This window comes from Uloborus diversus, chromosome 9, assembly GCF_026930045.1.
Source record: "Uloborus diversus isolate 005 chromosome 9, Udiv.v.3.1, whole genome shotgun sequence".
NCBI lineage: Eukaryota > Metazoa > Arthropoda > Arachnida > Araneae > Uloboridae > Uloborus > Uloborus diversus.
In genome coordinates, this window is record NC_072739.1 from 132,307,515 (window position 1) to 132,332,277 (window position 24,763).

Sequence of the window (24,763 nt, forward strand, 5' to 3'; positions counted from 1 at the left end):
AGGTCATTGTTTTAAGCTATTTAAATCTAAGGCTAACATGGATATTAGGAAAAATTATTATTTTAGCAGGGTAGTGGAACCTTGGAACAGCTTACCGGAAGAGGTGGTAATGAGCAAGGGAGTAGACAGTTTTAAGAGGGCCATTGATCTTCACTGGGGATTGTAAATTGACTAGGACCAGTCTAGCTGGGCCCAGAGCCTGTTGCTGGTCGTCACTTTTGTATTTGTATTTGTATAATGCTCTACCATATCAGAGCGACATTAACGAAGAATTTGACGACATTAATCGAAGAACGAACCTTTGACCCCGAAATCATGGAAGAACTTGAGACAAGTCGTTGAAGACGATAATGAAGACCAGTTTGAAATTTACCAACAGCCGGAAGACGACGATGAAGAGGAAGTAGATGATTAAAATTATAAATTGTAGTTTTTGAACCCTTTATTCCAATTTTTTACTTTTAATAAAAATAAATGCATTGAATGATATTTTTTAATAAAAAGATTAATTCATAATTTATTTCTTTTTTTTCATCTTGTAAGAAGTTATTAATATTAATTAGGTTAAAATTCAAATATAATTCCTATATTTTCATTAACAATTCTGCAATTACATGGGCAGGTAAGTGTTGTTAAGTAAATTAATACTGAATAAAAAGTGGATAGGTTAGGAAAAAATGATAAAATATAATATAATAGTTAATAAAAATTGACAAATATTCATAATCATTGATTTATCGATAGTTCATCAAATATATATGGCGCGTTTTCGATCAGAGGCACCTGTTGACCTGAAGTGATCCTGTGACCGCGCGCTCTCCGCCCTCTATCTCGAAAACGGTTCACCGAATAAAAAAAATTTTAAACAAAATTTGTAGAGAATTTTGTATTCTAAAATATTGATAATAATACAAATAGCAAAAAACCCATAGGAAATGAGATATTCACAAAAAAAAGGGCAAAAAACCGATTTTTGTGACCTTTGACCTTGAAATTTAATAGTTGCGTACACTCTACCATATGTAGGTTTTGAGACAACTTTTAGGGTGTCAATATACAAGTATTTACAGACTTACAGCTGGGTATCTCGAATTCCGAGGCGAACGTACTATAATGACAGGACTATAATAGGTTAAAATGTTTGAAACTTTCCCGCAGAAACGCTTGAAAATTATAACTGTTCATTAGTTAAGTGGTTCAGCTACAAGCAGTCACTTCTCATTGCCAAGGATTGATTTTTCCGCTACGGTAGAAAGTCAACAAATCTCCAAGTGCGAATGAATTTCCTTCGATGATAGGAAGAAGACTGGTCGTAAAAAGGTTAAGTGGAGAGCTAGTAGCACTCGCAGCAAGCAATAGAAAGCCAACAGAGCGGGGGGAGGGGGAAGCTGGATGCAGGTGTACAGCAAAGCATATGACGGGGGATTATCATAACTCAGGGCCATCTGAAGCAGACCCCTTGTCAGTTTGGTGACCAAGCTCCCCCCCCTCCCCCCAAACTTATAGAAAAACTACTACTCCGATTCCGAGCCGGGCCCCAAGTTTTCGACTATGCTAACATGGTCCCACGTCGACCGTGTCTTAAAGTTGAAGACTTGGCGAATTTAAAAAAACTTTTGCCAATCTATTCAAACAAAGCGCTTATCTACTAGTCAAACGCAGTCAAAGTAAATTTTGCTAAAATTTAAAATTTAATGTTTAATTGAAACAAGCTATTAAACAAGACGAAAAGCCGCCTGCCTTGTCTAGTGATCTTAGAAGTCTGACTGCGACAGGACGATCCGAGTTCGAATCCCGGCACGGGCATGTACTCCCCTGTCCTTGTCCTTTCTTTGGGTGAATGCGTTGCTCAGCTGTGAATGGTTGCCTACCCTATAAACGGGTCCTTATGGCATGTGTGTACTGTAGAAGTCGGACTTCACACCAAATTACGGTACAGTTGGAAAAGTGAAGCAGCGCACCCCAAATTGCCAGCCTTGCTGGCACACAACAACAACAACAAGACGAAAACTTACACTAAAATGAAAAAAAAATCCAAACAACAATTTTTAATCTATTAAAATGTAAAATAATCCGAAAAATACGGGAAAAAACCGCTAGCCATTAGCGAGCATGCAGAGTTCCCCCCCCCCCCCCCGCTTTCTGATGGGGCTGCGTTAGGCTATTTTGCCTTTTGCAGACCTAGTGCGATTCGCAGATATGGAATCCAGTCCTTAATGTGCCAATATTAAGGCGCGGATATCAATGGCACAGACAATTTTGACGCCCAGTTACCACCAGTTGGATGCACCTGGACCTAGGTTTTTTTTTTAAAACAAAACTGCACTGGGGGTTCAATTTTGCAAAGGGTATTCAAAGGCAAAGGATATTTAAGGAATACCCAAGGGATCTTTTACGTGCCGCATAATCATACGACATGGACGTTGTCAATTTTCTGAACATGCAAAGATGAATATATCAAAATGTAAAATTAAAGTTCGCGAAGCGAAAACGGCTGTAGCTATTTTGGCAAGTTTTTATATATACATAAATTTCTTTTTTGCAAATTTGGCATACTCTATGTTATGACAATTCTTCCAATATCCCTTCCTTTTAGAGGAAGTGTATCAGCGGAGAGATTATCTCCGGTCGGGGTTACAGTTACTTATTTTTAACCATATTTGGCAAAACTGATCATAAATTTTATATTTTAATTTGTTAAAATATAATTTTAATAAATTAAAATATTAGGATTAGTGGATAAGTGGATTATTTCATATTTTAATGAAATTTTTAATATAAAGTGCTTTTTTATTTATTTAGCGACTAATTTTAAACTTGAATAGTTTTTTTTTTCATGGCATAATTTATTTGTTCGGCAGAATTTTCACACTTTAATGAAGCTTTGGGTAATAGTTGGGGCTTTTAAGATCTTTGAAACTTCGCCATTATCACGTTACTGGAGCTCTCTCGTATGAATTTAAAGGATTTCGATAGAAGCTCCAGTAGCACTTAAAATATGGGTAAAAAATCGGGAGTTTGGCGATTTCTGTAAACATTGACGAATTATCGGTTTAACCTGAAAATTAAACATTAGCGCCTGGTCTTTAGCATCATTTCAATCGCAAATACAGTGAAATCTCTCTAATCTGAACACTGATGAGAGCGAACAAAAGCGTTCAGATTATGGGGGTATAGAGGGAGACTGTATAATGCATGTAATGAACTATGTTCAGTACTTTGCTTAGTGTTACCAGTACTGAGATACATGTGCTGAATTTTGTATTGGTGGCTAGTTAAACGTCTAATTCACTTAGTAGGACCTTAAAGTTTTGCATTTATTTCTTTCTTTTTTAATTAAAAAAGTTTTACATAACATATTATTACGATACAGCTATCGGTACAATATCTGGAGGGGGGGGGGGGGAAGAAGTAATTTTTAATATGCTTTTGCATTGTGTATTCTCGTGCAAGGTACGCGTTATCATCCAAGTGAAATGTTTCCGAGTGATTTACAGCCGCATTTTACTTAAAAGTTCTTGAATATTACTATACTATACCATCGTTGAATTCTTGAAATATAGTGGCAGAAACTTCAGGTTCATATTGCCCAGTTGAATGACTTTATGTGATGCAGAAATACTCAGGAAAATAATTTCTTCTTCCTCTTTCCATCTTCCCCTTAATACTCTTCAATCATTGTGATAAAATTGTAATTGTAGTTCAGACTTGCCAATTTGATTCGAAGGAATTCCCGAGCACCGGTTGTGAACATGTTCAGTATATAGAGAGGTAGAGATTGAACGGGGAATCAAAATAACGTTTATAATTTGGGAATGTTCATAGTATATGGTGTTCAGATAACAGAGAGGTCAGCCTATGTTTAGTCTAGGAAGTTTCACCGGGACCATCAAAATGAGTTCAGAATTTCGGGGTGTTTACATTAGGGAGTGTTCAGATAGAGAGAGTCCACTAATTATTTGAAAAAAGTACAAGGCTCCCAATTATCAAAATCTCACCAAAAAATTAAATGCACCAATACGGCTCCAAAAATGCGTTTTCGGATTTAACACACAGAACATAACTCAGATTTTTTTTTTTTTTTTTTTTTTTGCACATTTTAATAGACCGTCAAAATTGATACAGAATGATGCATTCGTCTAATAAGAAAATGAAACCGTATTCTTATAATTAAATTGAACGAGAATATTCATTTATTTGGTTTCTGGGCGGAGTTATGGTAACGTGGACGCTTGGAAAAGTTGGTGAAGTTGACTGATTGTTTCAGTTTAATAGAACTTATAACAAAAATTAACGGCCCTTTATTCACAAATTCAGCAGATTATTTTACATGTCAGTAGAATTTTTCATGGTTTTTTGGAGTATTAATTTTAAGGAATTTTAAACATTTTAATGGAGTTTTCGAAATGGCTGTGGTGCCAAGAGTATTAAATACTCAGCAAGACCCATAAATGTAGTGTGACGTTACCGTAACTTTGCCTGTTTCATGTTTCATTGCCGGCGCACACATCTGAATGTATAAAGCGTTGTGGTGGCACAAACAAAGTGTCTGATTTCTGGAAGCTCAAATTTCTAACCGTCAGATTTTTCTGCTTACTTTCAGAATCGTTACCGATATTAATGAGATAAAACTCGGGAATAGGGTTCTCTTGGTAGTCCAGAGTTTGTTCTGTGACATCAATAATCTTCTCTAATATAAGCGCTTTATACGCAGCATCTTTCTGAATTCTTCTTGCAGCAGACACAAATTCCTTCCGCAGGTGCTCCAAAGAACGTTCACACAGCTTCAGCTTTTCAGTTAAAGCATAGTTCTTGCAAACAAGCATGTCTAACTTCTTGTCCGGACCTGTTTTACCAATTCTGGAGTTACCATGTCCAGGGCTGCGAAATGGAGATTTGGTGCTCATGCCTTGTCGAGGAGGCTTGCTATTGTTGTCGTTTTCAACCCCTTTCCTTTCCAAATGCCAGAGAATTCGTTTCTTCTCCGTCACCAGGTCGGAGAGCTTCTGCCGATGATATCGAATGGTTTCGGCGTTGTTCGATGCTATTCTGGAAAAATATTCCTGAATTCGTTCCATCTCGTCCTTGAGGCATTCCTTATTGGAACCTGGAGTCATGATTCGCCAAACCGAGTTCAAAATTATTCGCTTAGTGGAACCAAAATCCAGCTTGGCCTTGACGAGTCTCGCTGCGTAGTCGTTGACAACGTCGACCAGCCATTCCGCATGGAACGTGTCAAGATCAGAAACGGCCGTGACGCACGTATCTTTCAAATCCTGAACCGCAACGTCTCGCAGGAATCTCAGCAAATCCATCTCTCTTTCTCTCTCGTATATGCTGTTCTTCAGAACACGGTTTGAATCTGATCGCTCTGCATTCCTTGTGCAACTCGCGATGAAGTTCTCAAACTCCTCCTGATGTTGCACTTGTGCTTGGGTCATGGAAGAAGCCTCTTGAATGTTTGCCATTCTGCGTTCTTCGGACAACTTTCGGAGTTTCTCGAGATTGTCATAGCTCTTACAGCTGCTGAATGTCAGGTATTTCTCTCCTTCAAGATCAAGCAGTCTAGAATTCTTCAAGAAATCTTCCTTCCTTTCCTTGTCCGCGGAGAAAAGAATACAATCTTGACGCATCGTGAGCAACTCTTTCCTCAAAGCAATGACATATTTCTTCAATTCTTCGACTGAATGAGATTCAGGATCAAAAACTTCAACTTTCGGCTGAGGAACCTTCTTGGCAATCGTCTCCGATCCCTTTTTAGCTTTAAATTTCCTTTTACCACCCATGCCTCCTTTTATTTCTTTTCCACCTTTCCTTTCAGCAGTTGCCGCGTCAACCTTTCCCATTTTATCTGGTTCCTTTTTATCCTTTTTAGCCACTATCTTGACACCCGGCTTCTCAACATTTTTAACAGCTTTTTTCTTTACAGCCTTTTTTTTAGGAGCCATATCAAGAGACACATCAAAGATTAGTACTTGATTTCAGAGTCCAAAGCAAAATCTCATGTTTAGAAACTGAAACAAATATCTTTTAACTCATTGCCAAAGACATTTTAATTAATCACATAAAGTTGCATGCGAAATTTATTTTACTTGCGTATTTTCTTAGAATTACTAGTGCTATGTATCGGTTAGAGTAAAGAATAGGGTACATTGGTGACTTGTTTACTTTCTGCCTAGCAACATCTGAAAGTTACACCCCCCCCCCTCACATCATTATAATGCTTTGGTTATTCGGAACTCCAGCGCTCGAATACGCTACCTTGCGGTGATTTATAAAACTGCGAATGCAACTAAAACTTTGCCACGTTGCGTTCCATGTGTTTCTGTTGACGTAAACACAGGCAGTTTGTTCTGAGTATTTATTAACGCAATCGATGTGTCTTAGTTTGCTTTCAGCTACAGAAATTAATTCGTCCCTTAGTAGTATTCTCGAGCTCCTCAAAATAATGTTAGTTTTCATTATTTCCTTAATAATAGGTGAAAGCGAAAATTCTGGATTAACAAACTTGGATAACGTTATACCAGGTAATATTTTTTATTGTTTTGTATGAATTTGTAAGAATATGAGTTTTTTTTATCTTAAATTAATTTAACTAATCATATTTTACAGCAGCATTTAGTTGGAATGGACAGTATGCAAAATATTTTCTTGAATATATTATCGTAGAACAAAATGAATAACCGAGAAAGAATTTACTTTATTCCTTTTATTCTCAGCTGAAAGGTATCGCCAAATTTGTTTAGGGTTATAATTTTGGCATTGTGCGAGCAAAGTAGCCTTGGCGAGATTTCGCGTTTTTAGTTAAACCATTTTCAATTTTTATCATGAGTGGAATAAAATGGTAGTAAGATTACAGAATTCGATAAGTAAAAAGAAATAATTGTCAATCAACTGAAAAGAAAACTACCACCATATATCCGTGAGAATTTTGTTGATGATTTGCATAACATGACACAATTAAATCGTAACTCAGAAATTAGAAAAATCGAAACAGAAAATTTTTGAATTAACCGATTCGGGTATTCGAGAGAAATAACTCAGCTACAAATGGAAAACAAGCGCTAGCCAAAGCAAAGCAAAGAAGTATCATCTTCTTTTGGTAATAATTTGTAATGTCATATTAAATTTTCTAGCATTAATTGTTATTCTTGTCAGGCCACAATTATTATTTAGTTTTATCAAGAATTGATAAATATCGAATTCAACATCGTGAAAATGGCTGCTTAGAACTACGAACTACGTACTTTGCATTAATGTTTGACGTTTAGTAATGCTTCTTGAATTCTCATTTCTTTCTACGTGGGTCAGAATATCAACAAGACTTTGAAAATTAACTTAAAAAGAATAAAGCGAAACAATCATACGTACGAACAAAAATCACAACACTTTTAGCATTTTCTTCGTTACCATGTGCGTTTGTTTTAGTTTTCAATTCCGCCATTAGACAGTGACTTCAGTGCCCCCTATAGTTCGTTGGAGTTGCGAATATAGTGGCCGTCACTTATTAAAATCACATTTGTTCTGAGGACATTTGATTTAATAAAGCGGCTGATTTTATAAACCGGCACTGATGTACTGAAAAAAAATCAAAAGTTTTTAACTATAAACACTCTAAAAAAGAAATAAATTACTATTAGTTGTATTTTATTTTTAGTCTAGTTGTATTGTATTATTTTAGTTCAGTTGCAAAATACAGTTGACATTTTAACTTACATAAGGTACATTTTTAAAATTTCTCAAGGGTCTTAAAATATTGACTTATTGTTGTTTGAATAAAAGAATTTGAAAGTAAAGATTGAGAAATCCCTAATTTAATTGCAGCATCACACTAACTACATTTAAGAAGCTTGTCATACTAATTCAAAATTTCGAATTAATCTTTTACACTCAAGTCGCCACGACTTGCTAGCTAACAATTTTAACTCAATTGTAAAAATGAACTGTCAACCCCTGTAGATAGCTGAATGAGCACGAACTGATTGACTCGTGATTGAGCAGGGTTGCGTGTTGAAACAGTTCTGCGAAGTGGAAACAGGCAGCACCAACTAAATGTATGGCTCTGAAACAGTTCTCTTGAGACTGCTTCATTCTTCTTCTGTTTTTTTTTTCATTCAACTCCCCCTCCCCCCCCCCAAAAACGTACAACCTTCACCTTTTCTTTTCGTTTTTGTTTATGTGGAATTTGTTATTTTATTAGTGCTGCAATGTTTTAAATCCTTGAAAAAAAAAAAAAAAAAAATCCTGGTTCTATTCAGAGAAGAATTAACATATGCTCTCAAAGTTTGATTTTATAAAACGGCGAGGATGATTTTATTAAAGGATAAACCTAACATGTTTTGATATAGAAATGATTCTGTTATTCCAGATTTGATTCTATAAAGCGGCTGATTTTATAATCCAGTGATTTTATTAGTGGCGGGCACTATACATTTCAATTGAACTTTTATTGTCCTGAACGACTTACTTAACACATTATATCAATATACACATACCGTATTCCCCGCATTATCTGGCATGCCGGAAAAAGCGAGCTTGACAAACATGCCGGAAAATTCGAATTTTCGGGCATGCCGGATAATTTGAGGTTTATTTTGCAACAAAACAAAAGTAAATTTCCGCATTCAGTTCCAATTAGAAATTACTTTCTTCTATATCTAATAGAAGAAAGTATTGGATTCGTGCAAATTTTCGAATTTCGAATTTTGACGGATTTGAACGTTTTGAGGCGTGCTGAGTTCATTTCGACTATTTTTGGAAAATGTCTGTCTGTGTGTATGTGTATGTATGTATGTGTGTGTGTATGTGTGTCACGTCTGTGTGTGACCAGTTTTTTGTGGCCGCTCTACAGCAAAAACTACCGCATGAAATCGAACGACATTTGATACACATATGTGCCCCTATGTGAACTTGTGCCCATTGGTTTTTGGCGCAAATTCCTCCAAGGGGGGGGGGGGTGGAGCAATGGGACGTTTTTTGAGTCACGCGTGATTGCTATTCCTCAGGAAGTAACTGGCGGAATCAAACAAAATTTGGTCCATATGTTGCCAGTAACAGGAACAGGTGCTGATTCAATTTTGGTGTCAATAACTCAAACGGGGGTTGAGCTATAGAACGTTTTTTGTCGTCAATTGTGACTGCTGTATCTCAAGAAATAATGAACGGAATGAAAGAAAAATTTATCGGCAAGTAGCCTTTAGTGGGTATAAAAGCTGATTTTATTTTGGTGTCAACAGCTAAAAAGGGGGGTAGCGCAATCGCCCGTTCTTTTTTTCCATTGTGAGTGCCCTATATCAAGAAGTAATGCTACGTTCTGGTTGAAATTTGGAATATATGTGAATCCATATGTAAACAGGCTTTGGTTCAATTTTGGCGCCAATCGCGCCAAGAGGTGCTGATTTATTTTTATTATCATTATTTTTTAGCGAATAAAAATAGCTTTATTAATGCAACAATAAGAAAGATAAATCGTAATAGATTATCGTCTGCTTATTTCTCGTGATTTTAATTGTATGGAAATGATCGGAAATATTATCTCAATGATTTAAAATTTTTAACTGTTGCCATCTTATGTTTGTTAACAAATAAAATATTTGTAATTAATTCAAGCAAGGCTTTTAAAATAACTTTCAATTTTCGCTCTTTGCTTTGCTTTTTTATCAATAATTCAAATATTGGGATTCTCGTCAAGTTTTTGCATGTGTAATTTTGTTTTTGTTGAGAATATTGCTTCCTCGTCAAGCATGGGGAGGGATCAGAAAAAAAAAGAAGAAAAATATAGAAGAAAGTTTCGTGAGGGCCACAACATACTAGTTATATAATGAATAGCTATGGTAAATTCTTTAGCACTGGTTTAGGGCCAGCAACTTACTGTTTAAATGTTGGTTTACTTAGTTTTAATTTAATTTTTATGAAATTATTTGTTACTAGGGGCCCGTCCCGAACTTGTTCGGGTTGAAAATAATTATCGGTCTTAAATAAATATTCTGTAGATTTTTTGGTTTTAAAATATCATGGTATACATGTTATCATGGTATACTCGTACATACGCTTTTTGTTTCGTTTTTATGACGTTTCGAAAGAAATTGATTCCCTTCATTTCCGAATCAAAGAAGTCAACCTTTACTTCCCTGTGAACAATATAATCTTCCCATACGTAACGTTGTACGTATGACCTTCAGTTTTGATGATGGGGATGTCATAAGAAATTTTCATTGGAAACTGCAGTTACTTATATTAGAAATGGAAATGTGCAAGGACCATAGGATTTCGAGAAATATTCCTGACTGACTTGCTGCTAATCCAGTAAGAATAATACGGTAAATCATATTAGTCCATATTGATTTTACTTGGGGTCCGCAATTCTACTGCACGATTAAGAAAAATTCAAGTTTGGCAACGAAATTATTGGAATACCGCCTTGAATCTTAATAGAATGAATATGGACTCTTAAAAGTATTCTTAAGATACAGAGATCGTACAGAGTCCCCAAAAGGAGACTACTTTCAACAGGATTAAATTACATCTGCACGCGTTCAATAGTTTGGTAAGAGTCACTGGCAAATGCGAAGATGACACCTCTATCAATGTTGTCTTAATCTTTTAGTTCGTTTAGAATCCACGACTTCTATATACAAACAGTGGCTCATCGAACATCCGTAATACATTATGCGGCAAACCTTTTGAAGACGCTATCCAAATGGCCCATTTTTTTCTAATGAAACGTACGGAGTCTTTCTGAAGAGAGCCATTCATAGCATTGAGAAGGAATACTAATGGATTGACCATAGCAAATGTCTCAGTGAAATAAGCTTGGGACAAAATGTTTCCCAGGTCAGGTGACTTGTTTGGCTGGAAGTTGTCGCGTTTTGGCACGCAATCGCTTTTTTAGCATTAAATTTTTTTCAGACGACGCGACGGCGCTTATTATGAAGTCGGGGCTACAAATCAGAGCAACTCTTGCTCTAACTCCTTTACCGCATAATAACAAATAAATAACGGATACAAATACAGGCCTATCATTCAAACTCCCTCTCCCCACTTCTTTCCGGATTTCAAAATATAATGTAACTGCATTTTTCATGTATTTTGATGTTTATTCCCTGAAATGACGGGCATGTATACAAATAGTTTCAAGTGTTCTGTTATTGACAGAAAATTTATGGATTCATATGTATTGTAATCAATGTTTTGAAATGATTTCGTACGCAGGCATACTAGTATATTTAAATTGAAGCATAAAAATATCAAATCTTTATTCTTGCGCATCTGCTCTTCACAGGAGCTTGGCGAGAAGATAGTCGCCAACAGAGCAAATGTACACAAAATACTTAAGAGCCGTTAAAATAATTACAGGTTAAGTAAAAAGTGTTTTTATGGAACTGAAATGTTATTTGCCCTCAAGATATACAATGTTTTAATACTTTTATATGTAAAATAAGTACAAAAATTTAAAAATTATAGGCAACTGTGGGATATGTACTTGTTGAATGCATATAAATGTTATTTTTTCTTTATTTAGAAGTAAGAAACATTCGTACATGCTAGGGAAAAGTTACGGGACCTCCTGGTGTGGCTTTTTCCTCACAGTTCACAATGCTAGAATACTGCACTATTACTATAAATCTAATTTTTCCCTTCTACAGTTAAAAGTTGTTATCATGCATGGCTTCAGCTAATGAAAACTTCTTCAGCGGTTACGGTCAACTCGAAATTGCTCCCCAGGTCACATGGCACTGTTGCCGCATCGGGATAGTAGGGTTGCACTCTCTCCATCTATTCCTTCTCAATGATTCATAGTAGTTTAAACCTGGAGTGGTCAGTTTTTCGAGCACTAAGAAAAATTGCTGCAATTAAGTTTTAAAAAAAAATAACTGCTAACACATTCTCAGTCTTGATTTTGGTTAAATTTATTAAACTTTTTTCAGTTCCACCGGGTATGCGATAAACATTAACTTGCGTTCTGGTATCATAGGCGAGTCGCTGATTGGTTACTAATTTAATTGCTTGATTGGAAACGTACTCATTCAGTAGGTTGCAATCATGTATTAATTTTGTCCGGAACATATAAACATACAAAATAAACTCCATCTCTTTATAATATAAAGATAAAAAACCTCAAAAGTAACCCGAAATGCACGCAAAATTACAGCTTTTAGAACCACGGATTAATATAATCTATCTGCACTGCTTGAATTCAAAAGTTAATTTACTCGAAGCGAATCCCAGTCATAATTCATTATAATAAATTTTAATGTATTAACATTCTGCGAGTCTAAATGTTTCGCGATGTCCAAGGCTAGAATGCTATATACCTTATCCTCTGCAGCCTCAAATACATGTATAGGTTATGGCGGTTCTTAGGTCATCATCGTTATTTATTTTTTACTCTCTTTACGTTTCTATTCCTTAGCATTCAGTTCATAGGGAACCTTCAACTATTTTATCAATGCAAATGCGAAATCAGAGCTTGTGTTTACGTACACAACAATAGATCAGTCCGAAACAAACTGGTAGCGAAGACAAACTATTGGTTTAAAATATTAGTATAAATACATATATTCATAATTTATAACCTATGCCACTCAGTAAGAATACATCCTTCATATAGTGAAAGAATTTTTCAAATAGCTGCAATGGTTCAAGAGATTACCTCGAACATATAAACACACAAAAATCCGCCTTCTCTCTTTATAATATTAGCATAGATTAAGCAATATTTTTCTTGTTAAAATAACAAATGACATTGTTAGTAAATATTTTTTAACGACTTCAGACGTGTCGAAATTTAAAAAAAATTTTTATTTTACCCTAATACCTCAATTTATAAAAATTTTGACTTAATGCCACTATGTATTATTATAAACCCCAAATTAACGGCATAGGAGTTTATCTTCTGTACGAAGTTCTGGAAAAAAGTTTATGTGATGGAACACGCGAATCATTCATTTTTTAATTGGTTTGTAAAAGTGCTCTTCAAAAGTTATCTCGTTCCATTACCATAGCTTATCAAACGGGACTTAGGACTACGATCCTATAAGTTTTTCTCATTATTTCTTATCAATTTATTGCTGACAGCTTTATTTCTTGTGGAGGCTTGAAATCCAAACAAAAGAACTAAAAAAAAGCCACTAGGCAAAGTTGACATGGTTTTAACCGACGTTTTAACCAGTGGTTTTACAAGCTAAAACCGGTATTTCCAAAATGTCTCAAATGTTTTAAACCACCAAAAACGGCTCTTTGGCCTTATTTATAATTTAAAAGAAAACAAACAAAAAAAGAAATGTATTCTCGAATGCAAATATAGTAAACTCCCGATTATCAGCGGTCGGATTATCCGCAGGTCCTTTTGCATTTTTTTTTTTTTTTTTTAAACACGTGATTGTGTTGTTGTTCTCACTTTTAGATTTTACATTTTTTATATTCAATGTTAGTAGATGCAATGTAGCAATGTTTTTAGTTATAATTTGAATGAATGTGTGAGTATCATTAATATTTTTTATCTATTGCATACACTAAGTATCGTTTTTTACCTATTATTCGGATTATCCGCGGTTTTGCTTATCCGCGGTTACCGTGCCACTCTATTCCGCGGATAATTGGGAGTTTACTGTATCCATATATTTGTTACTAGTGGTATCCGCGCGGCTTTGTCCGTAAGAGAAAAATTAAAAGGTCTTTTGGTTCGCCTGCATATTTACAAATAATGTATGAATTTTCTCGCCAATTGGCTTGTACCCATGTTACGGTACCACGTTATGATAATTTCGTAATTTACTCGTCCGTCTTATAATAATTTTGTTCTTAAAATTGGAATAGAAAAAGAACCACATCGAATTTTCGAAAAATCACTTCGAGGTGCACACCCCCATGTTACAAATTAACTTTGTACCAAATTTCGTGAAAATCGGCCGAACGGTCTAGACGCTATGCGCGTCACAGACATCCTGACAGAGAGAGATCCGGACAGAGAGACTTTGAGTTTTATTATTAGTAAAAATAATGATAAACAAGTAGCAGTAAATTAAACATTATACAGCAATGAACTAGTCGACTATTATTCATTCCTACACAATTTCTAGCTTTATCTAACCCTAAACAAAGCGAAAAGTTTGAAATGTATTTTATCTTTACTTGCTAATGATGCACGGCATGATTGCAAGGGAAAAAAAGTTAAAAGAACTAAATACTATATTTTTGGGGATAACATCTTGATTCGAAACCTTAGACCAGACCGTTGGTTTTGTCAATTACAAAGTAAAGTAATAAGTAACAAGCAAAAGAAAAATTAAAGAATCGCACGCACATTATAATTTGGGAGATTTTTTTTTTTAGTAATATATTGCTCAACAGTTCATAACAAGAACGAACACATCATACATACAGTGGCTCCCAAAAGTCTTCGTACACTTTGAAATTTTTTACTAAAGCCAAAATAACTCAAAACTGAATTCGAATATGAAGTCCAATATTTTTTCATATCATTCCTATGTCATTCTAAATACAACTCATTGGTTGTTTCAAAATATTGATGGATCTTCTTTTTGAAATGGGCCAGAAAACGAAGAGACAGTGAAATAACACGCCACAAAAGTCATCGTACACTCAAATATTTTGGAACAAATTCATGATTAAAATTATCATATGCCGTTTTTTTAATATTTTCGCATTGTGTTGACCCTTATAAGTCATTTGGCTTTAATTTTTTGTTTATTTATTGATTAATATTGCGCTTATTACTGTAAAATGGCTGGTATTCGTAAAAAACCGCAAACACCATTCCAAATTTGAATTTTTTTCCCACAGTAGTGGTAAATTGGTTTGAAATGCCTCTAAATTACTTAATTTATTTGTTTGTATAGTAAAGTGCTTGATAAAATGCTTTAAAGAAAGGAATCCGACCGAAAACAAGGTAAGAAAAGGTCAACCGGCAAAGTTGACGAAACGTGATCGGAGATTTAAAGTTAAAAAATTTATGAAAAATACACATTTGAGTGCTGTAAAAGTTTCTGCAGAGTTGAATGAAACATTTTACATTTAATTTTCACCTAAAATTGTTCGCCAAGTTCTCTGATTAACTGGATTAATTGGGACCTCTTCCCGCAATTGTCTTGGTCGTGCGAAAAACAGACAGCTTACGCTTTTCGTCGCAAAATCAATGATAATTACGCTAAAAACGTTTTAGAATCACGTCTTACTTACAGATAAAAATTAATTCAACATTTTTGGTTAAATTGTTGTATAACTGTAAGTAGAAGAAAAAAATAGGAACTTAATCTTAAGAACTTATTTTTATCAGTTAATCAGGACGGTGGAGGTGTTCTAGTGTGAGGGTGCATATCAGCATCAGGACTTGGTAGTTTGTAATTTTTTAATGAAATAATGAATTATGCTGTTCCTTTGAATATTTTAAAAACCAATTTTGAACTCTTAGCCAAAAATTTGGTTATTGGAAACAACTTTGTTTTTTATCAAGACAACGATAAGAAGCACACGGTTTTCAACGTTTGCGTATAGTGCCTCGAAAATTGTCCTAAAGTTTAGAAAATACCCTCTCAATCTCCAGATTTTAACTTAATATAACGTATTTAGAGATATCTGGAGGCTAGATTACGAAAATATGGCTTTAAAACGAAAATAGAGCTAGAAACAGTAATACTCGAAGTGTGGTTGAACATTTACTCAGAAATTGCGCAAAAAAAAAAGAAAAAAAAAGAATGAAATCTATTCCTAGATGTTTAAAAGCAGTTATGAATACTGTATGATATTCTACTAATTAATAACTTAATCAAGAGTTAGATTATTCAATAATATATAGACATTTTATAAAGTGTACGAAGACTTTTGTGAGATAAAATTTCCGGCACTTTTTGGTTTTTGATTTTAAAAAAAATAAGTTTTAATATTTTTAAAAACTTTTCATGTAGTTTTGTTAAATCTGATCATAGATCTAATAATTAAATACCTATTCCGAAATATTAATTCTAACCAATGGATTGGGGCCTATTTCGTTGAAAATTGTAGGTGTACGAAGACTTTTGGGAGCCACTGTATGTGCAAAATATAAAAGCACAAATAGTTCTACGAACTAAAATAATAGCTAGAAAATTAATTCAAAACAAATTAAACAAAGAACAAACACCGAGGCATTGTTCTTTGTTGAGATCCCTTCAACTTTGACAAAACTATTAATGGTGTAGATGTGGTATAAGGAAGTCTATTAAAGTTTGGCTCAAATGTCTGCCAGTTTTGCTCTAACATTAAGTTCACCTTTAATTTGCTTCTGTATTTATCATTACTTTCTTCTATATCTAATATATAGAAGAAAGTATTGGATTCGTGCAAATTTTCGAATTTCGAAGGATTTGAACGTTTTGAGGTGTGCTGAATTTATTTCGACCATTTTTGGAAAATGTCTCTGTGTGTGTGTGTGTGTGTCACGTATGTGTGTGACCAGTTTTTTTTTTTTTTTTTTTTGTGGCTGCTCTACAGCAAAACCTACCGCATGAAATCGAACGAAATTTGGTACACATATGCGCCTCTATGTGAACTTGTGCCCATTGGTTTTTGGCGCGAATTCCTCCAAGGGGGGGTAGAGCAATGGGACGTTTCTTAAGTTTTGCGGGCTTGCTATTCCCCAGGAAATAACGGGCGGAATCAAACAAAATTTGGTCCATATGTTGTCCCTAACAGGTACAGGTGTTGAATCAATTTTGGTGTCAATAGCTCAAACGGGGGTTGAGCTATAGAACGTTTTTTATCGCCAATTGTGATTGCTGTATTTCAAGAAATAGACGGAATCAAACAAAAATTTATCGCCAAGTAGTCCTTAGGGGTTATAAGAGCTGATTCTATTTTGGCGTCAACAGCTGAAAAGGGGGTGGCGCAATCAAACGCTCTTCTTTTTCGATTGTGAGTGCCATATCTCAAGAAGTAATGCTACGTTCTGGATGAAATTTGAAATAAATGTAAATCACTATGTAAACAGACGTTGGTTCAATTTTGACGCCAATCGCTCCATGGGGAGCGGATTTCTTTTCTTTTTTTTCGTGAATAAGAACAACTTTATAATTGCAACAATAAGAAAGATAAATCGTAATAGACTGTCGTCTGCGTATTTCGTGTGATTTTAATTGCTGGAAAATGATCAGAAAATCCATAGACTAATAATAAGAGTAGACCGAGCTTTCCCAGACTTGCTGATGTAAAAATTGGTTCATGGATACATCATGTGACTGGTGGGAGGCTTGGCGAAAACTTTGGCAGCATGGTTGCCAGATGGCAACATTATCTGTAGTTTGGCACTCGATATGTATTTTAAGACGTAATGTGTTTTCATCATAATTTTTTTCCAGGTTCAGAGAAAGAACTGTTTTTCTTTTAGTTATGCATTATTTTGACATTAGTAATTAGTTTTTGATCAGTTTTCAGTAACTTTTATTTCATTTGGAACTGCTACGTCAGCGTTGGCGTGAACGTAATGGCGTAAACGTTTTGCGTTAACGCAAAAATGTACTAATCGGTATCTTAAATTGAAGTTGTAGATAAAAATCTTACCGTTTGCCGATTCTTTTTGGGCGCTTGCATCTTTAATTGCTTAGAGAGTTATTGAAATTGACTAAAGAAAATGCACAGTACTATCTAAACGAAAAGCTCACTATATTAACAAAATATTTACAACTTAGAATAACAAATTTAGAAATCGGACTACGTAAAAGATCATTCTTCCGTGTTCCATCAATTCTATTTATTTTATTTCTCGCTGGCGTTGATCGTATGCTACGATCAACGCCCGCTGTTGCTAGGATATCCACCAGTCACCTGGTTTGGTTTATGAGCAGCAAAAGGGTTACCATAGCTCGGTCTATTCTTATTATTAGTCTATGAGAAAATCGCAATAATTTAAAATTTTTAACTGTTGCCATCTTGTGCTTGTTAACAAATAAATGTTGGTAATTATTTTAAGAAAGACTTTTAAAATAATTTTCAATTTTCATACTTTGCTTTGCTTTTCAGATAAATCGGGAATTGGGATGGTCGTTATGTTTTTGCATGTGTAATGTTATTTTTGTTGGGAATATTGCTTCCTCGTCAAGCATGGGCACTATATAGCATGGGGAGGGATCAGAATTATAAGAAAGATATAGAAGAAAGTTTCGTGATGGCCACAACATACTAGTTTTTCACTTGAAAACTTTGTCCAAATTGGTAATAAAATTTAAAAGATAATTTCCTGACACAAGAGATGTCTAAAACTGGGTAAATCTGGTATGACCAATTCGCAACTCCAACGAACTATAGGGGGCACTGTAGCCACTTTCTAATGGCGGACGAAAAAGGTGAAACAAACGCACGTGGTAACGAAGAAAATGCTAATAAGCCTAGTAAATTTTGTTCGTATGCATGATTCTTTCGCTTTATTCTTTTTAAATTAATTTTCAAAGTCTTGTTGATATTCTGGCTCACGTAGAAAGAAATGAGACTTCAAGAAGCATTACTAAACGTTAGAAATTAATGCAAATTACGTAGCGCGTAGTTCAAAGCAGCCAGTTCCACGATGTTGAATTCTATATTTATCAGTTCTTCATAAAACTAAATAATAATTGTGGCCTGACAAGAATAACAATTAATGCTAGCTAGTTTAATTATATGACACTAGCAAAAAATACCCGGCGTTGCCTGGGTCAGTAATAATTATGAGAAAAAATCGTTACTTGCTTTTGTTTTCTGTTTTAAGTGAAAGAATTTAAAACACATCTTTTTGACATGATTAAAAATCGAGTTTCTTCCTTACCCATATAACTAAAATAACAATGAGTATAAAGAATAAAATAGTATTGATTTAGAAACGAAAGCACTATATTTAAGTATATACAAATTTCCAAAACATGAAATTAATCTTCTCATGTTTAAAAAGATTAATCTGTTGATACTTTTTTTTAACATGGAGTCTAAAGCCTTCTCTGTATGGCTAATGAAGTGCGAAGTGATTAAAAAAAAATTAGCTGCGCTCGTAATCCCCTTATACTTGCTTTAGTTATTTTGGGAAATTTCAATCATTGTGAGCTCTTGGTGCGATTTTACCGAATTTGCGAAAGTCGTTTTGGGGTACCTTCGATGATGCTCCCCCATTCTTTCCTTACTTTGTAAAACGATATGATATTAATTTTCGTTACAGATATATCGTCGTCAGATGCTGAGATACTTTTGGTCACCATAAAATGGCGCTAAACAGTTTCATCCGAAATGTTTCCAAAATAAGTAGTAAAATTTGGTGATTGTTTGAAATTGTGCAAAAAAGGAAAATTAATGGAAGTTTTTGTGCTGTTTATGGATTTGCCTAATTTAGTTGCTGGATTATTTAACATAGTAAAAAAAGTCTTTTGAAAATTCTTTGATTGGCGATATTTTGTTTACATGGTGAAAGCTGAGAAACATTATGACATAGTCTTCGGCTTCAAAAACAGCGACGTTGAAAAAACTGCCAAAAGGATCAGCTACGGAAATCTTTCTGCAAAAATTTTGGCGATATTTCTGCTGGTTGATTGGATAATGAGTAAGTGTTCAATCAGCATAAATAATAATAAAAACCATTAACATTGAAGTTCCGTTTAACTGAAAAATGATCAGCCAAATCATGTACTATTTGCCAATCTTGTGCAAAAATCTTACTTCAAGATCTGACTTGAGAAAAGCCTTGAACAGTCACGAAAAGCAAAGATAGTCAACAATACAACAATTGTCGCTATCGTCAGGGAGTTGAGATGATGCACTAAATACTGTATTGAGTTGAGGAAAGCCTTCGAACATGGAACTAAAAAGCTCATAACTCGTTTTTTATTCTACTTACAAATTTCGAACAGGTGCCATCTTCAGCAGAAAAATCAGAGCTTTCGATGGACATATAATGTAAATATGTGCAAGTATTTTTTCATCCCAATATTAGAGAATTTATACAAAAATTGTGTTTTATTGCCCCCCTAAGCGGGTTTTGCCTCCCATAACGGGACAAAAACTACCCTATGTGTTATTCTGATGCATAAGCTATATTATTGTAAAGTTTCATCAAAATCCGTTCAGTAGTTTTTGCGTGAAAGAGTAACAAACATCCATACATCCATACATCCTTACAGACAAACTTTCGCATATATAATAGTAGTAAGATTACGAATTATTATCAAAAGAAGATGATACTTCTTTGCCCTACTTGGCTAACGCTTATTGTTTTGCATTTATAGCTGAGTTATTTTTCTAATTCCCGAATCGGTTAATTAAAATTTTTTCTGTTTCGAATGCTTATAATTTCTGAGTTATGATTTAATTATGTCATGCTATGCAAATCATCCACAAAATTCTCACGGATATATGGTGATAGTTTTCTTTTCAGTTGATCTACCATTATTTCATTTTTCTTATCGAATTCTGTAATCTTTCTACCATTTTATTCTACTCGTGATAAAAATTAAAAATGGTTTAACTAAAATGCGGAATCTGGCCAAAATACTTCGCTCTCACAATACTAAAACTATAACCCTAAACAAATTTGGCGAAACCTTTCAGCTGAGAATAAAAACAATGAAGTAAGCTCTTTCTCGGTTAAGCATTTTTCATTTTGTTCTACGATAATATATTCAAGAAAATATTTTGCATACTGTCCATTCCAACTAAATGCTGCTGTAAAATATGGTTAGTTAAATTAATTTAAGATTAAAAAAACCCATATTCTTACAAATTCACACAAAACAATAAAATTTTATCTTGATTTTTTCAATTTTTAACTTGATGTTTGACATTTCAAAGTACAAACATTGCGGAAGATACAGTGGCTCCCAAAAGTGTTCGTACACCTACGACTTTCTATGAAATAGGCCCTTATGCATTGCTTAGAATTAATATTTCGGAATAGTTATTTAATTATAAAATCTATGATCTATTTTTGACAAAACTACACGAAAATTTTTAATAAAACATTAAAACTTTTTTTTTAAATCAAAAACCAAAAAGTGCCGGAAATTTTATCTCACAAAAGTCTTCGTACACTTTGAAAAAAATGTCAAAAAATTAGTAAGTAATCTAACTTTTTACAAAATTATTATTTAGTAGAATATCATGCAGTATCAACAACAGCTTTTAAACGTCTGGGAATAGATTTCATTGTTTTTTCTTTCTTTTTTTATGCGATTTCTGAATAAGTGTTCAGCCGCACTTCGAATCTTACTGTTTCTAATTGACTTTTCGTTTCAATGGTGTATTTTCGTAATCTAGCCACCAGATATCTTTAAATATGTTCCATTAAGTTTAAAGCTAGCGATTGAGGAGATATTTCTAAGTTTAAGGACAATTTTTGAGGCACCAAACGCAAACGTGTATTTCTTATCGTCATCTTGATTAAAAAAAACAAAGTTGTTTCCGATGTCCAAATTTTGGATTAATAGTTTAAAATTGTTTTATGAAATATTTAAATGAACATCATGATTCATTATTCCATCAAAAAATTCCAAATTTCCAAGTCCTACTACTGTTATGCACCCTCACACAAGAACACCTTCACCGTCCTGATTAACTGACCCAACTAAGTTCTTAAGATTAAATTCCTCATTTTTTCTTCTATTGACAATTATACAACAATTTCCCCCAAAATATTGAATTTATTTTAATCTATAAGTAAGACGTTGTTCCAAAACGTTTTGAGCTTATTTATCATTAATTTTACGACGTAAAACGTAAGCTTATTGTTTTTCGCACAAATAAGAAAATTTCTGCGGGAAGAGATCCCCTTTAATCCATCCAATAACTGTAAACCTCCGATCACGCTTTGTTAACTTTGCCAGTTGACCTTTTCTTACCTTGTTTTCAATACGATTCTTGTCTTTAAAGCATTTTATCAAGCACTTTACTATAGAATGGTATAAATTAACTAATTTAGAGACATTTCAAACCAATTTATGGCTACTGTGAGGGAAAAAAATCAAATTTCGATTCGTGTTTGTTGATCTCTACGCATACCTGCCATTAAAAATAATAAGCTGAATATTAGGGAATAAATAAACAAAAAATTAAAGACAAATGAATTTACAGTGTCATTACAATGCAAAAATAATAATAAAAAAAACCCCCTCATATAATCATTTTAATCATGAATTTATTCGAAAATATTTCAGTGTAAGATAACTTTCTTACTTTTTTTTTTCTGTCTCATCGACTTTTGACAAATTTCAAAAATAAAATCTGGTATTATTCTGAAAAAAACTACCGGGATTTATTCAGAATGGCATAGTAATGGTGTGAAAAAAAATTGGACTTCATATTCGAATTCAGTTTTACGTTATTTTGGTTTTACTACAAAATTTCAAGGTGTACGAACACTTTTGGGAGCCACTGTATATAACTGTCATATTACGCTTCTCTTGAAATTCAGCGTCAATCATAGACTAATAATAAGAATTGACCGAGCTATGGCAACCCTTTTGCTGCTCATAAACCAAACCATGTGACTGGTGGATATCCTAGCAACAGCGGGCGTTGAGCGTAGCAGACGATTTGTAAATTTGTTATTCTAAGTTGTAAATATTTTGTTAATATAGTGAGTTTTTCGTCTAGATAGTATTGTGCATTTTCTTTAGTCAATTTCAATAACTCTCTAAGCAATTAAAGATGCAAGCGCCCAAAAAGAATCGGCAAACGGTAAGATTTTTACCTACAATTTCAATTTAAGATACCGATTAGTACATTTTTGCGTTAACGCAAAACGTTTACGCCATTACGTTTACGCCAACGCTGACGTAGCAGTTCCGAATGAAATAAAAGTTACTAAAAACTGTGATTAAAAACTAATTACTAATGTCAAAATAATGCATAACTAAAAGAAAACCAGTTCAATCTCTGCACATGGAAAAAGAAAATTATAATAAAAAGACATTACGTCTTAAAATACATTTCGAATGCCAAACTATAGATAATGTTGCCATCTAGCAACCATGCTGCCAAAGTTTTCGCCAAGCCTTCCACCAGTCACATGATATATCCATGAACCAATTTTTTCATCAGCAAGTCTGGGAAAGCTCGGTCTACTCTTATTATCAGTCTATGGCGTCAGTGTTAATACACTGAAGATTAAAAAGAGAGAGATTTTAATAAAAGCATTGTTCGACAATGACCGTGATCAACAATGAATTTTCAATTGAAATGAAGGCGTACCTAGATTTTAGGGTGTCTTCGTAGCCGTCCCGCCACGAAATCCCCCCCCCCCTCCTTCCTGTTTTTCAGTTTCAATCACACCTTATCATTTTAAGGGGGGGGGGGAATTTGAAATGGTCGGCGAAACTAGGGGATAAATCCATTTTAGCGTAAAATTAGTTGAAGTCAAAAAAAAAAAAATCACCTTTTAATTACCTTAGATTGGAACAAATTTTATCTGATGCAGAAAACTCACGGGCTTCTATACATATTTTATTCTAATGTTTGCGAGCATTTTTTTGCCTTCATAATAGAGGTTTTATGCAAAAGCATTGATTAAACTTTGAATAGAAACATAATTTATAGCTAATTAATTCATTTCATTTTAGAATATTGCATTGTCATCGGATCTGAGGTCGCGTTCCAAATTTCAAAAGGATCCGATCACAGGAAGTGGGGGAAAATTGAGTTGCAAGATTTGAACCCGATATATAAATACGGAGAGTGTGAGCTAATAGTGAAAAAATGAATTAAAGATCCGAATTCGTGCCAGATCTGCAAACTTAAATCTTCCTCTTCATCTGGTGTAAAAATTTAATGCATTATCAGAGAAATTAAACTAGCAAAAATATTCACGCAGCACCTCGCTCTTTAAGGTCGTTGGTATCATTAGGGGTGCCCCCCTCTAAACGCAAGGGCGCACCCCCGAAATATTGCGAAGACCCACCCAAAAGCAAGAGCCTCTCCCCAGAAAAGTACCACTTAAAACACTCTACCCCCCCCCCTAAAAATATCAATGGCGCAGTCAGCGCCAGGATCGCCCCCTTCCTCCCAAAAAATATTCCTCAACCCCCTCAAAAATTTTAATAGTGTAATCTGCGCCATGACCGCCCCCCCCCTCTAGGTGGGCACCTCTGGTTTCATAACAGCTTAACTAGTTAACTTTTAAATTTAATGCGTGAAGTAAAAATTTTCCGCTTCAACTTGTAACAGCAAACTCTCCTCAAAAATTTGTTCAAAACATGAATAATTGTCTTGGAAAATAAAACGCAACGCATTTTTGTCAGCTTAGGTGACGAATGAATCACATAAATTTAATAAAATACGTAAAAACATAAAAGCCACCTACTTTTTCTTTAATAATTCAATTCCTTCTTGTGGCACATCAGGCCTGGTCACGAAAACTTTCGGTCGTCCCATTGCTAAAATTCCAAAAAAAAAAAATCCTTTCTGTTTTCACGCTAACACCAAAACACAAGCAAAAAACCGCGCTACAAAACGTAAAACTATATCAGGATTAAAATCGCTCAGAAACCACTGATCGAAACTCTCACTACAACCTTCCGCCCGACAGTAGAAAGTACTGAATGAGCCTACCGAGGAATGGTTAGGGATTTTTGTCGCTCTCTTTAGGGATAACGGTAGGGATTCTCCCTACTTTTCTATTTTTGAGTTTCATTGTTATGTAAGTTACAATTGATGGAATACTAGCAAAATGTGTGATGTCATTGTTTTTGAAGAATTTCTTATGTCCATAAAACAAAAAGGCAAAAATGAAACAAAAGTAAAAAACACATTTCATAAATTT

The 24,763-nt window shown here is 34.4% G+C and overlaps 1 protein-coding gene across 1 annotated transcript in view; it reads right to left on the bottom strand.

Moving 5' to 3' along the window:
- Positions 1–24,516, bottom strand: part of LOC129229577 (glyoxylate reductase/hydroxypyruvate reductase-like) — an 87,754-nt gene extending 63,238 nt beyond the window's left edge. The window contains exon 1 of the mRNA XM_054863914.1: positions 24,305–24,516. Coding sequence (XP_054719889.1) covers positions 24,305–24,375 — 71 coding nt within the window. The 5' untranslated portion in view covers positions 24,376–24,516. The remainder of the gene's footprint in view (positions 1–24,304) is intronic.
- Positions 24,517–24,763: the final 247 nt, after the last annotated feature.